We start from the raw sequence: 16,526 nt of genomic DNA, 5'->3' as shown, positions 1-16,526 counted from the left end.
CCAAAACCCATGATACCAAGCAAAAAGGATTTCTGTCTTTTTTCCTGTAGAAATAACAGGCTTTCTTCTATAGTGATAACATTTATATTCCATACTGAAGTTTTCTTTAGTTCTCTTACATTATGGACAGCATAGAAGAGTTTTACTCCAAAAAGTTGGGTAGCCACATTAAATGTGGCTGTTTGGTTGTTTTGTTCAATCATGCTCAACCACAATTAGACTCAACCACTTGTATGCAGGCCTCTACAAACAATTGCTTGGTCTGGCAGTTCTTCCCCAGCCAAAGTCATCTCCAAGTCAAAACAGGAGGCACAACAAAACACTTGCAGCTTGTTTACTGCTTAATCAAGGTATTTTGATGCATCAATATATTTTCTAGGAGGATGTGGATCTTCTTGAAACCTTGTAATTTTATGCGAGCAGAAAAGCATAACACTTTTAAACAAAAGCCTTAAGCCTTTTTGGAGACAATGGCAATGTTATTACGCCTATGATCTTGCCCAATATTAATGATAGACATCATACCACAGATACAGAGTAGCTAGGCAAGCTGCTTTTGTGGTGCATTTTCACAAGCAACTGTTCTTTGAGCCCTTTAGGTTATAATGCTTAAGATAAGCTAGGTGTATCTTAACGGTGACAAATGCAGGGTGCAGGGATTTATAGGGTTTAGCCCATTTTGCCCATTTTTCAACTGTGCTTGAAAGCCTGGGTTTGCCTTTAGCATGTGTTGGGGGCCACATTTGGATAAACAATCCCCACACACATTTGCAGCATCTCATGCTCCAGTAATTCCCACCCAGGGGTGATGATCACCTCATTAAGCGAAGTAGGTAGCTGCTTGAAAGACGATTTTGATGGGGAAAGCTTGGATCCTCAATGATAATCAATTCCATTATGTCCAACATCAATAGCGATATGTTAACTGCTCCAGCGTTCAGCATGCCACTAGACAGAGGTTATTGCAACATTTACAGTTGCAAAGTGGTGTGGAGCTTTTTTCTGGAGGTGAGGTCAAAGTACTGTTTCATGACAGCAAAATAGTTAAGAAATCCCAGAGAAGAGTCTGAAAGCTTAGATTATATTTTCACATGGCTCCCATTTTTACTCCTTTCAAGTGGACTCACTATTTACAGCAGTCATGTTTAGCCCTACAGCCAGAATGACAGAATTTTAAGCAAGCTCACGCTTCATGTTTTGAGATGTGACTAGTTTGTTACAAAAGCTAAGGCAAAAATTAATTAGCATTTAGTCTCAGCTCTTTACATAGCACAAAGGCTTAAAAGGTTAACACTTAACATTCAATTTCAATGGACCACAGAATTGAAAAATCTCTCCCATAAATTTCAATCCAACTAAAATTTGAACTCCATAGTCACTCTCTTTAAAAGTCATTTTCAGATACTGTGACTGCTTAGCAAGAGGTAATAAGTCTAAGAACTACAAATCTCCATTAACACACCAGTCATAAGCACAGCCTTCCGTTACATATTTAAAAGTCTGCTTCTAACCACTGTCAAAAGCAAGACACCAATCAAGACAAGGACTGCATTCATGACATAAACCAGCATTGTTATGCTTTGCATCTCAGTCACTTTAGAGACAAAGAGACTAAAGTTTGACTTACCTATCAAAAACAGCTGTTTAAATCTTGTGTATGCAGTCTGGATATCTTGCAGAGATGGAAGGCTGCTTGACAAGTCATCTGTCTTCAGGAGTTCATAGGGAGGTTTGCTAATTGTCTTATAGATTCTAAATCAAATCATCGAGAGATTAAAGCCTTCTGCTTCACAAGTCAAATAGTGCACCAACTATTATCATTGAAAACAAAGTTAATAGGCATGGTTTGGAAAACAGCTGTAAGACGAAAAGATACACATCCTGGAAAGCTAACAGCCTCCATGCATTTTTAAATACTGGCTGGAAGCTGGCCTACAAGCTTCTGACAAGTTTTGCTGCTCTTAACTGTTACACTGATAAAATGCTATTTGTGCATATTTGTGCAGTGATGAATATTACAAGCATTACTTGATTTTTACTACTGCTTCTTTAGTATTGTCTTCACTAGACACACCAAAATTACTTTACTAACAGGCTATTTAGAGGTGAATCCGGAAAGAGGAGATGGATAGAAACACCCAAACCTCCCAGCAGACACTTATAATTTTTCTTGACTTTTATCAACCAAATTACATTCTGATACCTAGCTGCCAAGTCTGGTAATGAAACACATGAGTAAAAGAAAGAAGAAACAAAACTCAAACAAGACGGTATACCTGCCTTGTACTTCCCTATGTATCTGCTATTTTTTTCCCTAGGAGGAAAGTTAAAAATACCAGGCCAGATGAAGCTTTGGTTTGGACCCAGAACGTCCCTTCTCATTTAGGCTCCAGAGCTCAGATGAGCATCAGCTTAGTAAGTATCTCTGTTGTCATGGTGGCTTTTTATTGTCAAGATTTGGGAAAAGCTGCTCTACCTCAAATTTCAGAAGTGAAGCCTAGTGGGCACTTGCCCAGACAGGTCAAGATTACTTTGTTTCCTGTATGTTGTAGCACAGAAGCCTGCTTTAAAGTGAGAACTACAGGAGTCCACATCAGAAATGCAGGTTACTAGACCTACCGGAAAATGCATCAGATAAGAGAATTGAGGGAAAGCAATCATTTGTCAATTACAATATTTCTTCCAAATTGAAGTAAACAATTTGTGCTAGAAGATCTGGCTCTAAACAACTTTTTCAATAAAAGAAGCTGTTAATTGTAAACATCTGCTGTGTGCTGGAGTTCAGACTAATACAATGGCACGTTAACACACCCTTATGGACAATTTGTAGATATATTTTTAAATATTTGTGGTTAACCACCAGTAGTCTATAGCAAAGAAAACCGCCAATACTGCCCCAAGTCCAGATGGCCACAGACAAGAGATCAAAATACCAGCTGATACCTTGTTACAGCTTACTGCTAGTTCTACTTACTTTCACACTATGAAACAGCATTACAAAGAGCTGTAAGTCATGTAAACTTCCCATTTCAGGGGAGAAACGTTAGAGGATTTGCAGGAAGGGTCAAAAGCCTTTCCCATGCAAGTATAATTATTTTTAAAAACAAAAGAGGTTTTAAGAGCATTATCAAGATATTTCCTGTTAGTTTGGTGTGATTAACAGGTTCTCCACCTGTGAGGAGAAAGGAGGTAGCGGTGAAGCAGTACAAATGGCACATACTAGCCTGATCTAATAGCTTGCTGCTAAGAGAGAAGTTCTCTCCAGGACACCCAAAAAAGAGAGCAACAAGTCATTGCCATAACTCTCAGCCAGGCAGCTGTGCTCTTCCCCTTATGTTAACTTCAGCATTTTTCAGACTGCTGAGCTAATTCAGCTCACTAAGCTGAAGGAAAGTCCTGTCTGTCATCACAGCTGAAAGTACTAGCAGTGAACTGCTAGATTGTCTCAGTCATTTTAGGTCACTTTATCTAAAGTTATTTAAGAATACAAATCTAGTTCTGAGAAGACAATAGATTTCAGAGAGATTTAGAATTTGGCTTGCAATTTCATGTTTAGAGATGGAGTCTAGACTTCACTTCCTTGCAAACACAATGAGCCCATCAGCTAATGATACTTTAACTGTACTTTAAGACCTACAGGCTCTGGTGCTGCTTTCCCTAATAACAAGCCACAGTTTGTACAGAGATTCATCTGATATATATACGTATTTCCGCAAATAAGCCTTCAGTGATGTTACAGTCCTGCACAACTGACCGATGCTGCTAGGCCACAGGCTTTAACCCATTCCACTACAAAAAACTACTTTTAGATCTAGAACTTGTTTCCTGATGCGTGCAAGCTTAAAGATATAGCATATATGGAAAAAGAGAAGCAAGGTCCATACCAAGCAAAGTGTTGTGGACAGAATAGCTATTACTGACCCATCCAAGAAGGCTTTTTGCATTTGTGAAGTGCTGTCATCCTGTTCTTTGGGAAATGCAGACATTTTGAGAAGAGCAGCACCGTTATGGCAAGACCAACACCAAATCTGCAGAAAGACATATACCAGGTGATAAAAATTGGTAAACTGTTCTGTACAAAGTATTTGCTTAAGTGGCTGAGTGATTACAAGAAATTTTTCTACGCTGTGCTTTATTGAATTTTTTGGTGTATTCAATGAACCCATCAGTAGAAGCAAACTTCTACAACTGCACTGAAACTACATGCCTCAGTGTTATCACTTGCGAGTTTTAAGTTAAGCTTTATACAGGCACGGGGAAATATAAAATGTTAGATTATATCAGAACATTACTTTCTCAACTGTGCTTGTAGGTGAAAAAAATTGATCAAAATGTCTATGGCCAAATTATGTTGGAAGATACGCCACAGCAAGACAGCTCTTTTAAGTCATATATTAGCCCTCAGTTTCCCCACACAGATATAGTAGTGTTCTTCTTATAGTTCAGCCTTGAGATAACTCACAATATATACACTGTCACGCCTTTCCATGTGAGCTACACATAAAGGATCATCTAAGCATATGAAATAAGATATTAAACATGAACTCCACAACTAAATCAGATTGCGTAGTTAGAGGTATTCCTTGTAGCATGTCAGTCCTCAAAGCGTCTTCCTTCCCTTTACATGTAATTTCTTGACTCACACCTACTGCTTGAAGCTCTGAAGTTGATTTTTAAACTTGCTTTGAAACTGGGAGTCAGAATCATTTTCATCACGAATATTACACAAGTCAAATCAGGAAGTTAGAGTTCTGCTACCAATTTACAGCAGCCAAGAGGTGCACCTCAGAAGGATGCAGAAACATCACAATCATCAAAAGTGGAAAAATTGACTACATTGTCCTTTCATTGCCATCTCAAACTCATTTAATATTTTGACAGTAGCTCCCCAAAAAGGATTTGGAAATAATTAGAAGAGTTATACAAGGACTCTGAACAATGCAAGATGCAATTAAAAAAAAAATCACTTCTCTTTCTGTGTAACAGCCACTGTAATTTATCTGGCTGACTATCTGAGAAAAAGGGAACCAAACTATTTTGAAGTTCACTACCTGAAAGGACAAATTGGGCAGGACAGTACAGCACTGTCTTCTCCATGGAGTGAGTAATTTAAGAGCATGAAGTGAATATGGTTTTCCTTGGCAAACTTGATGGACATGGCAACAACTAAGGTAAGACCTCATAAGCGAGGTTACTTTGCTCCTTGTTTCTAATCTACTCTGTCTTACTGGTTCTTAAACTCTGGTATGAGGTAGGAAGCCAAAGCCAACTTGCTACAGGGCGCAAAACAGTGTATTTAACTTCATTTTCTGTTGAGACTGGTAGAACTAGTTTTTCTGCTAGGCTACTTACTTGGCTTTGTAAAAATGCTGCATCACCACAGCCATACTACTTACCAGTACCCAAAGCTAGGCAACTGAAGGTATTCAACTATACCTGCACATTCACCATCTTCACTTCAATATCCAAACAGCATTTCCAGCCCTACATCCTGCCCCAGCTAGGTGCCAGTCAGTACTCAGTCTCATGAAAAACAGGCTGGTGGGTAGACAGACTAGTATATGAAGACTACAGGACATTAGACATCTGATATAAGTAAATTGGTGTTGTGAACCCCCATTTTGCTTTACATTGTTTAAGGCGAATATAGAATACTTTGAGCACCTCTCCTTCCAGCATCTATTTCCCTTTCTATAGATGACTATGTATAAGTGTGAGCTGTTAAAAACAAGTTCTAAAAATAATATGCAGTAACATCTGAAATGCTCATTGAAATTATGGCTTCTCAATAAGATTTCTTACCCTCAGTCATGCATATATACTTACAGGAATGCCTCTGCCTTCATACTTCAAGATACTCTCTTCAGAAACGCATATGGGAACAACAAAATACAAAGGCAGCCTAAGATAACAAAAAAAGTTTCTTGCACTTAAAAACTGAACAAAGAGCAATCTCCAAGCTCCTTTTAATGACGGTGAGTGTTCTAGCCCACAAGCTGATTATATATTCACTCTTACAGCTACAGTAATCCTTCCTACTAGATAATTATACTGTCCTCAACACCCTCCCTTTATTTTCAGCTGGATAAAGTATTTTCTTCCAGTCTTGACTGTTCATTATTTTCACTGCAACATTCCCCTGCCTTTCCAATTAAGTCCTACATTTAATTGTAACATCTAAGACTGATTGCTAAGACTGCCTTGGTTCTCTCACTCTTCACTGTTTCAAAAGATACCCTTGTACTACTAGATAACCACTTCTGTTTCCATACCTTGCAAGCAGTTTGCATCACAATTCAAGGGTGTCATTTAATATACCATGAATTTCCAAGTATCAGCCAACACTATTTGTGTTCAAGGCCCACAGAAGCAACAAAGATAAGTACTTAACCTCAGCTTGGGTCTCTCAAGACAGAGTTGTAGAATAAATAGTTAAGGCTTCTTTGAAAATTGGTGTTTGTTTCCAAGGTAAAACATTTCAGGATTTGACTATTAAACAACAGTAGTACACAAAGCCTTGTATACATCCTAAAGGGTTCACCGATAGATACTATTTAGCTAAACTGGTACAACTCTTAATCTTCCACTAAAGGCAATGCAACTTAACTTCCACCAGCACATTTTGCAGACATACTTTAAACCAGTTACTCTTTCCCCACCCAGTCCCCCAACCAAAACAACAGAAAATCTCAAGTGCGTGTAACTGGAAATTTTACCAGAGTAAAGGTACAGGACTGAGAAAATGTTGTCCTAACCAGTAAGTATGACAAAAGTGTAGGTACCAGACCTACATATTTTCTATTCCATTTTAAGGTGGTTTATTCTCCACCCCTAGAGCTATTCAAAGCTTGACTGACCAAGGTCCTGAGTAGCCTGACCTAATGTTGAAGTTAACCCTGCTTGAGCAGGGGGTGTGTAAGATGACATTCTGAGGTCCCAAATGAAAGTATCCCATAAATCAAAATGGAAACCAGATCCTAAAAAAAAAAATCCTAAACAATTGTGCAATGCTCAGCATCAAAGGTAGCACTGATTTTTGCAAATCTTACTGAGATGTATATCCAAAGCTCACTATTAACCAGGGCAAACTTACTTTTCAGAGACTCTGTAGCCTTCGTTGGTAGTCACTGCTTTGTATTTCACATTCCCTTTGGTCCGCTCCAACTCATCACGCCAGTCCTCAAGGGTATCAAACATCACAGTTTGGTTTCTTCCATCTGTCAGACATCAATAATGTTAAGTTTGTAGACTATCAGGAATTCTAACACAAAAGTATTCCTAAATCAAGTAGTCAGTTTTCATTAAGGTAAGCAAGCAAAACCTCTTGTGCACAGAAAGGCTTGAGTGAAAGATAAAATGCCTTTGTATGACACACTGCTGCTGTCTGATCTTTAACAAACCTTCGGTCAAATACTGCTTTAACTAATAACTTCAGGTATAGTTTCTCTTACAGAAACTAATCAGTTCTTACAGAACTTCCATACAATTGAGGCTGTCCTCACATCCAGCCTAAACCCCAGGATGCTGTGCAGCAAATACCATTGTATACTAGTGCAGCTGACTGGCATCTAATAATATAGACTTAAAAGTAGAATTAAGAATCATACCAAAAGCCTTTCTGCAATTCAGATATTGCATTTCATTTGAAGTTCATTCTTTCGTCATGGATAGGAGTTTTGCACTGAACAGAACATTTCAGGCACTTGATAAGAGCAGAAAATTGATTACAGCAGAAAATTGATTACAGCAATTCAGTCTTAATCATTTCAACTGAGAACTTTTCCTGCATTTCTATTTAGCCACCTCAGCGACAGTTAAAACAGCAGATGGATTTAGCCTCAGATCCTGTATAACCACCATATAATTTACGGAGTAAGGCCAATTGTTTTAGACACCCGTCAAAATTAAGCATCCTGCAACATCAGCTAACGCAGAAATACCAAACAGAGCTAGAATTTCCACAGAAGATACAATGACAAGTTGAAACTCTCCACTGTAAGAAGATAAGGTAGATGAAATTATTTACAGCTGGAAACAGAACATTATTAATGAGCTCTAAGGGACAAGTTAAGATTTTTAAGAGTATCAGACCATAAGAGGCATAAAACCCAATTTCTGAAGTCTACTTGGTTTGTCCTGTAACAACTTCATAAAGAATGAGACCTGGGCATTTATTATTAAAGATAGTTATTAAAATATGAAAGAATTCTGGCACAACACTTCGAAGTTGCTATAAAGACTAGGCTTCACATTTGCTTAATCTCTACCTGGAAAAGCTTACAGTCTTTCTGATGTTTGTAGTTCAAACTGAAGAGCAGTTACAGATGAAGCCTGCAGAAACTACCTGAGCCAGCAACGTGTCCTTGCAGCAAAGGCGGCCAACGTATTCTTGGGCTGCATTAGGAAAATTATTGCCTACAGGCTGAATGAGGTGATAGTTGTTCTCAGCTCAGCACTGGTGAGGCCATGCCTGGAGCGCTATGTCCAGTGCTGGGCTCCCCAGTACAAGACAGGGCCTGCTGGACTAAGCCCAGTGAAGGTCCATTAAGATCATTAAAGGGCTTGAAGCACCTGATATGATGAGAGCCGGGATCATTCAGCCTGCAGAAGAGAAGGCTCAGCAGGGGCACACAGGAGCAAGAAATCTCTCCAGTGTGTATAAACACCTCACCGGGCACGGAAGCAGAGGAGGGGAGTAAAGAAGATGGATCTAGACTTAGGGATACCCAGTGACATGACAAAAGGCAGAGCACACAAGCTGAACTACAGCAAATCCCATTTAAACATCATAATAAACTTTTTCACTATGAGAATGGTCAAATAATGGTACAGGCGGTCCAGAAATGCTGTGGAGTGTCAGTCCTTGGAGACATTCAAAACCCAACTGGACAGGACCCTGGTAAGCTTGCTGTAGTTAACCCTACTTTAAACAAGCAGAGATGGACAGGAACACAACTAAACGATCTCCGGAGGTTTCTTCTAACCTCAATGATTTTGTAATTCCATGACATATTTTGATAAGATTAATACCTTGGGTACATCAAAACTTCCCTCTGTGAAAGGAACAAGTGTTCCCGGTACACTAAGAATCAGGTTCCTAGTTCAAAACAGCGCTATTACTTCAGTTGAAGTCTGAACTATGAAATGCTAGAAAGTGCACTGACAACTTTTTATCTTCAATTTTGCAGCTTACTATATTATTCAGCCAAGTTTGATCAAGTGGGGAGATTATGTAATAAATTAGCTATAAGAGGAAGTCAGATGTCCACTAGAATCTTGCTATACAAACCTATGCTTTTTCTGCAGTTGCCCGAGAGAAGCAGACTGCTTGCAAATAAGAGTAAAAAGGGAAATACTGTCAGATACCACTGAAAATGTAATAATTTAAGAATTAAGAGCAGGAAGTTTGGTTCACTGCAATAGTACAGAAAAAACATTGATAAAATAAGCAAAACATTTTCTAGATGAGAGCACTCTAGTCAGAAGCACATGAAAAGCATTTGCACATATTGATCACAGTAAGTTTTCAATTCAGTGATGGTATTCTTGCTTGGAAAATTTCTGTGCAACTACACTGAGGGACACAGAAACCAGCAGCAGACAACGTAGAGATTTTTAGCAATAAGTCTAACAATGCATAACAAGAAAAAAATGAATCTTCTGAGGCTATCTGCCAGCAGGGCAGAGTCACGAGCCAAGCACAAATTCAGCTAAGTGTCCCATACTGTTTAAGGAACTAACAGTATGCAACAAATATAACCCAAAAATAGAAAAACATTTACCTGTGTTGTTTGGTGCAGCTGATGCATAAGAGAACAGAAACAAGCGTTTAAGCAGCTTAGGAGTCTGGCTATGATGAACTATACCACTGACGATCTAGGAAAGGACCAAAAATTAATCCAAAGACAGACTAAGACTCTCAGTGTAAAAAACATGATTTTTTTACCCTCCTCTCCCAGGTTTTAAACAAAACTGTTCAATGGGTTCTATTCCCAACAGCTGAAAACTGACTTTTAGAAAGCCTTCTCCATTGTCTGCAAGACACTATACCTATTTGGCTTAATGAAAAGTATTATACCTGTTCAACTTTCAGAATTACTCTTATTATTTAAATAAAGGTGGTAGACTCCTAGTTTGGAGTTCAGATTAACCTGTGAAAAGAACCCAATTTATCAGGAAAATAACTGCTTTCATATGAAAAAGGCTGAAGTCTAAAATGTAATAAAATTGTATCACAAACAGAACAGCTTTACAAGTTTGCCTGAGCCGAATCTAATTTCATGTAGTACTCTCAAGCTCCAGTTTTCTTCAAAGAGCCAGAGCATCTGATCTTTTAATTGCTATACATAATGATATTTAATGAGTAAGGTTAGCTAGAAATCAAAGTCTTACTTTCTCTCTCCGTTGGGAATGATCAGAAAACACTTCAAGTTTAAGGGATCTCTCAGGGTGAATTTCATCCTTCCCTCCTCCCCACAACTAAACACCCAACACTAAGCTTAAAAAAGAAAACAAATTAAGTTACTATACTTACCCTTTTCACTTCCTCTTCTTTTGTGTATCTCAGGCAGAAATGAAATACTCTAAGGTCTTTACAGTAGATAATTAGCTTCTCTGGGTATTTTCTCAGTTGTCCAGTTAGAAGCTTCTTTTTCTCATCATAAACTACAAAATTAAAAAGTAAATATAAAACAGAACTTTGCCATCAGTTGATAAAGCTACCCCTGCTTGACTTTTCAAAATTCTCAAGAAACTAATTTAAGCCCAAGTTTTAGTAAGTCAAAACAAGGATCCTACAACTGACTGGCAAGCTCTTGTGCTAATACACTCAACTTTTTTCTTTTAAACCCATTCAAACTACTTCCTGCAAGGTAGAAACCAAACTTACAGCAAGCCAGCTGCTCAGTGATTATTTCTGTTCACATGCTGACTGCACAGTAAGTTCAAAGTTTTGAGATGCATAAAGAACTTAGCTTAGTAGTTTTGCCTGAGGGAAAGTCCCCAAACAAGATCATTCTAAGGTCCTAAAAAAAATATTTTTTTTTTTTTAACGACCATAAATCCCCCAAGAGAGCCCTTTGTTCACTTCTGTTTGAGGATGTATCTTTTCACAACTTCAAGTGCTGCCAGTTAGGCCATTATATATGAAACTAAATCGTGTTTCATAACCAAACTCCACTAGTCTGCCCCTAGTTCACTCCTTCATGAATCCACACCACCATTCATAAATACTCTGAATACTCTAACACTAGTCCAAAGTCAGGCTTCTCAATAAAGCCTTCCCCACTACTTACAAATTACCAGCCCCATTCTTGTTTACCTTTTTTAGCAATACAGGCATACCTGTAAGCCCTGCTGCAAAACACTCATTCATTTACTTGTAAATTAAAACCTTGTTTTCTCTCTCCTTTGATATTTTGAAGACATCATGAATGTCATAAAGCAAAGTTCTCTTAGACAAACAAAAGGTATTGTTTGGGAATTTGGTACCCGTACTGCCCTGCAGTGCCACTGCTCAAATGAAGTGAATACCTCCGAATTTATAGAAATAGTTGATACACTGGAAGATCTTTGTGCACCAATCTTAATCAGAGACTTTTCACAGTACACTCTGCTTTGAATCATGACATTAATTAAGATAATTAATCAAGCTTGAGGGATAAGACTGGGTTCTGATAGATCTCTTATGTCATTTCATCATTAAATATAACTGCAGCTGTTTTCTCCAGACTACCCAATCCCAGTTTCCAAAGTGACAAATCTATCAGTTTTCTAAAAAGGATGTACGTGTACAAAGAGCACCAGCACTATAAGACACTTAAAAGTGTAAGGCATGTTAAATGAAGAGGAGAAAGCTGACCTACCTCCATAGATTTGATCTACACATTGCAGAGTTATGTCATTTTCTCCTACAATCTTATTCTGGAATTGTGGCTCCTAGAACAAAAAAAATTATTAGAAATCTCACATTACTAAGCAGTAGCACCTTCTCACAAGTAAAGGATGTATTCAGTACCTATCTTAATATCAGGGTTACTTCTTATTCTTATAAGCTGTGTAAGGCAGAACACTGAAGAACAGTTACTAAAATACAGACAGCTGCAGGTTACACAGGCATCGTTTATAAACTGCAGATCCAGTTTTATTTCTCAGCCATGCTTGAAATGTAGATAGAATTTTTACTTTTCAAGTAGCTCCAAAGCATGCATTTCTATTCAGAGTCACTTTTCAAACTAGAATCATTGCAGTAAACAGGAAATACAGTAACTTGATGTAATCCAAGCCCTTTTATGACAAGTTTCCTTGCTATGGGAACCTGGCAGGAAATAGAAAGTCTCTTAAAAGAACAAGTATCCCAAGAATATTCCAACATAACAGCCAGATTTATCACTGGGTAAAATGAAGACACAGACAACCCAATTCTTTTATCTACTGTTTGCCAAACTGGAAGTGATTTGGGGCTCCCTTCACTTTTATCATTCCATGAGTTCACAGTTAAAAACTACATTTGAGTGATGCCACAATCAAACATGGTTATGTTAAATATTATTACCAGAAGGCTGATCTACACTACATCAGCAAATTACATTTTACATGAAGACAACTGGGAACAGAGTTAACCTCATTCAAGTTATTTCCAGGTCTGCACCACTCTGAATCAGGTGGCTAATACCGAACTTCTGTTAAGAGAAATATAGTTGACTTGGCATGCTATAAAGATTTAAAGTTACTGATGGAAGAAAGATTAGCATGGTCACCATTAACTTTAGCATAAATCTTACATGATCTGTGGAAAGGGCAGCTTTGTCCCAATTAATTCCAGAAGGTCCAAAAATCCATATTTGGCTGCAGAAGCCTTACTTTAACATTTAAACTCCCTGAAATTTTACTCCAAGAAACTTCCAACTACAATCAATGTGTGTCAAATCATATACTTCTCATTATTCTTTACTGTCAAGATCACCTTGCACTCGGGAGCCATATACTAGGCTCTCCTTCACTTTTATCACCTAGATGGACCAGACTGTTTCAGATACTTAAGCACAACAAAAAAGGTGTGGCATTACCATTCCCCTTTGACAGCTCAATTTGAGCACCTAAAACAAAGGAAATAAGATTCAACTCACTTCTAAGATTTGGGAACTTTTTAGCTTTTTTAAATCTTTGCAGTCAACATCTGACTTTGAATGGAATAATTCAGAGCTTTACTGAGCCACACAAACAATTACCTAGAGCATTTCCACTGAATATCACCTTACTCAGTCTTGTGCAGCCCTGAAATGGTTCTGCAGATGTAGCCCAAGGTCAAGCCAGGCAGATGTTATACAACATTAGAAGTACATTTGACATTCACACTTTTGCAATTGCTACTAGACAAGCAGTCAGAAATTGGGTTCAAACAAACTGCTAATTTAATTTTCAAAACAACTCATTCTTTTAACTTAAGCGTCACAAAATTACCAACTCACAAGATACAAAGACTTATAAACTATGTCTAATATAAGTGTCCACATACAGGCTTGCACCATTTTTACTTAAATTGTCATTAGAGCTTGAGGAAGGATCTGCATAGACCAAGCAGATGCAGACTGATTAAAATTAGTCTGCAGCCATTAAAACTTATAAATCTTATATAAAACTTATATATTCATTTTGTATCCTTATAGAAGGGAAAGACATGATTATTCAATCATAGATCACTATATGCCTTCAGAGCCTGTTTGGTCATAATTAGAAGACTTGTCTTCCTACATTATCATCTGAAGCAGAATCATCATCAAGGAAAGCAATCTTGAAGTTCGTGCATACAAGCTTCCCATAGGTGCCACGATTTGACCCATCTTCTTGTATATACTTGTATACCGTGCTTGCCTCGCAAAGCAGCAGTTCACCTGTATAAAAGAAACACAGACTTGCAACATAACTGACATTTGTAATTGAATTATTTCAACTTAAACTGAGTTATCTTAAACTCAGCATTAGTTTCCTGACAACTTCTCAACTGTATGCCTGAAGATATTTCATCACTGTTATACCAAAAGACTAAGAAGCAGCTCCTGGAATCAGTACACTGAGAGCCTTCCAGGTTATTAAGATTACTCAAGATGGACTGAACACTGTTCAACTACACACATTTAGGAGTTCTGTAACCAGAAGTACCTGTATCATGGCTTACTCTAAGCAGCAGGAGAACAACACGTGGAGTTGCAAAGAGCAAACATACGAGTGTGTACTTGAAAAAAACCGAAGCCCACTGAAGAGTAGTTAATACAGTCAAATAATTTGAAAACTGTCCCAATTTTCCTTACTGCTAAATTCTAAGAATGCTGAAACATTTGAGTTGATTATTACAAGTTCATCATAGTTAATTTTTCATAGCTTTGACTGGGGATGTTGCTTATTTTACAGGTCCCATGGCTATTTTAAAGTTCTCAAACACAAGTTTGCATAAACAATGGTCAATGAATTCCTAATCTTAAAATTAGCAGGAACTGAACTTCAAGTTTAAGAAAGTAAAAACAGGTTTTAATAGGTATAATCAGCCGACTCTTGGTCTTTCATATAAAGTGCAGAAAAACCAACAGAACAATACTAGTTTATTCTAAGCTTTTACTTGTATTTTATCTTCGTAACATCATCTTTCCCAATCTTGGAAAACATTTTTTAAAAAGAAAGAATTGTAAATTAAAAAAAAAATCTTAACAGTGAATGAGGCATCAAAAGACCTAAGTAACTCATAGTAGAAGCAAAGCAACTAGAAAGTAAGTTTCCACTGGTTCTTGGTCTTCAGTTCCCAAACAAACAAAAAACCACACAACTTTATATTTTAAGAAACAGGGCAAACTGAAGTATAGACAGTTCTCCACATGCAGCTTACCTGCAGATACCGTACAGGGTTCAACAACCCATGCAGATACAGATATTTAAAATATTTCAACCTGTGTGGGTTTTTACACCAAACCCTCTATTTTACTACTTGGAACACTGATGTCACATGAGTGTTTGCTGCAGACATGAGAATATTTAAATATTGTTTACATGATTAATTTTTTATTATTTAATTCTAATAATACAATATACAACAGTTACCTGGTAATAAGCGAGGATTTACTTCCTTTTCTATGGGTTCCTTTATGTGTATTTCCTAAAGAGAAAAAGAGTAATTATTACTTTGCAAAGATTGTACCTTCAACACATGCTGTAAATAACAGCACCCTCCCTCTTAAATTCCTCACATTCTAGCAAATAGGCAGATTAAAATTAAGGAAGAAACTTCCTAAACTAAGGAGAGTAAGTTTGCAATGTGCTCCTACTGACTAAAGGTCAGTAGTCTACTAGCTAAATAATTAAGTCCATGGTTTGACACCCACAGTGTCAGTTACATGCAGCCGTGAACACAAAAAAGGAAATGCGTTATTTGCGTTAAGTAACAGACAGAAATAAAGCATTACCAATACTTTTAAAGTTCTCTCAGCATATGTAAATGGATAAGCATAAACTTGGTATTATGACACCATATCCCAGAGTTCATTCATAAGCTTTTCCAGGTATGACTTAATATTTGTTTCTAATGTACCCTTCACAGTTTTTCAAGCTTCATCCTTCACTATCTGTTTCTGATTTTCTTACATGTATTATTGCAATCAAAGTACGAAAGTTACTTAACCAGTACTACCAAGATTTTAGGGAAAGGGATTTCAGAATCTCAAAGCCAAGAGGTAAAACCAGTCACAGGATATCCTTTAGCTTGGACCCAAATCGCACAAAACAAACCTATTAAATTCTCCGTATCACTTATTCTAGCCTGGAGGCACTGATAGTTGGGCTAAAATCTCCAGCCGAAAGACTATTAAACTAGAGGACATGCTACACCCTTCCTGCTCAGCCAGTTCAGAACTTCCTCCTCCAAGTTCGAATCACTTCACATATTGGAGTCCTTCTGGAAAACTATTAGTTAACTGGAACCCCCCCTGGGGCCACAGCAGTAAGCAAGCCAATTTTAGTTTGTCACTAACATCCAGAGTCAGATATTGCAAATCAAGGCAAGCAATCAAAAGGAGACATAAGCAGTAACAGTTTTGCTGGATTAAATACAGAGAAACAAAAGCCCCTGAGAGCTATAAAAATAACCCTCCTTTGCCATTCATATAAACATTTGCTCTCAACACTCAGAAGACCCAAAACAAAGCTTGAAGGCTGCATAGCAAAACTAAAACCATCAGGAAACCATGTCATGAGAACAGCAGAGACAGGTTGAAAAGAGACAAAGGTTATAAAATGAAAGTGGTGGTGGTGTGAAGAAAGAAATCTGTTAACTACAGCTGGCAGCTAATGCAGAAAACAAAACACAATTTGCTGCCTTTGACTTCTAAGTCTGGATGTTCTACAAGTAAATTTTAATCAAAGTTCATGCTTGTCAGCTAAATAAGTTACTATGCAAACATGGCTCAAGCCGAACACTGCTGCATTCAGAGCAGAAATGCATACATGTTTTCCCAATGTTGACTCTTCACCACTGGTAGCTC

The 16,526-nt window shown here is 37.7% G+C and overlaps 1 protein-coding gene across 1 annotated transcript in view; it reads right to left on the bottom strand.

The window, feature by feature from the left end:
- The window catches only part of MTMR12 (myotubularin related protein 12), a 34,861-nt gene that overhangs the window by 10,275 nt on the left and 8,060 nt on the right, over positions 1 to 16,526 (bottom strand). Inside the window, exons 2-10 of the mRNA XM_075136897.1 lie at positions 15,091 to 15,145; positions 13,753 to 13,892; positions 11,865 to 11,937; positions 10,535 to 10,665; positions 9,783 to 9,876; positions 7,094 to 7,217; positions 5,827 to 5,902; positions 3,922 to 4,028; positions 1,628 to 1,752 (exon numbers count right to left, since the gene is read on the bottom strand). Of these exons, the coding sequence (XP_074992998.1) occupies positions 1,628 to 1,752; positions 3,922 to 4,028; positions 5,827 to 5,902; positions 7,094 to 7,217; positions 9,783 to 9,876; positions 10,535 to 10,665; positions 11,865 to 11,937; positions 13,753 to 13,892; positions 15,091 to 15,145 (925 nt within the window). The remainder of the gene's footprint in view (positions 1 to 1,627; positions 1,753 to 3,921; positions 4,029 to 5,826; positions 5,903 to 7,093; positions 7,218 to 9,782; positions 9,877 to 10,534; positions 10,666 to 11,864; positions 11,938 to 13,752; positions 13,893 to 15,090; positions 15,146 to 16,526) is intronic.

Source organism: Calonectris borealis, chromosome Z (genome assembly GCF_964195595.1).
Source record: "Calonectris borealis chromosome Z, bCalBor7.hap1.2, whole genome shotgun sequence".
Classification (NCBI taxonomy): Eukaryota; Metazoa; Chordata; class Aves; order Procellariiformes; family Procellariidae; genus Calonectris; species Calonectris borealis.
This window is presented reverse-complemented; position numbering and strand designations above follow the sequence as displayed.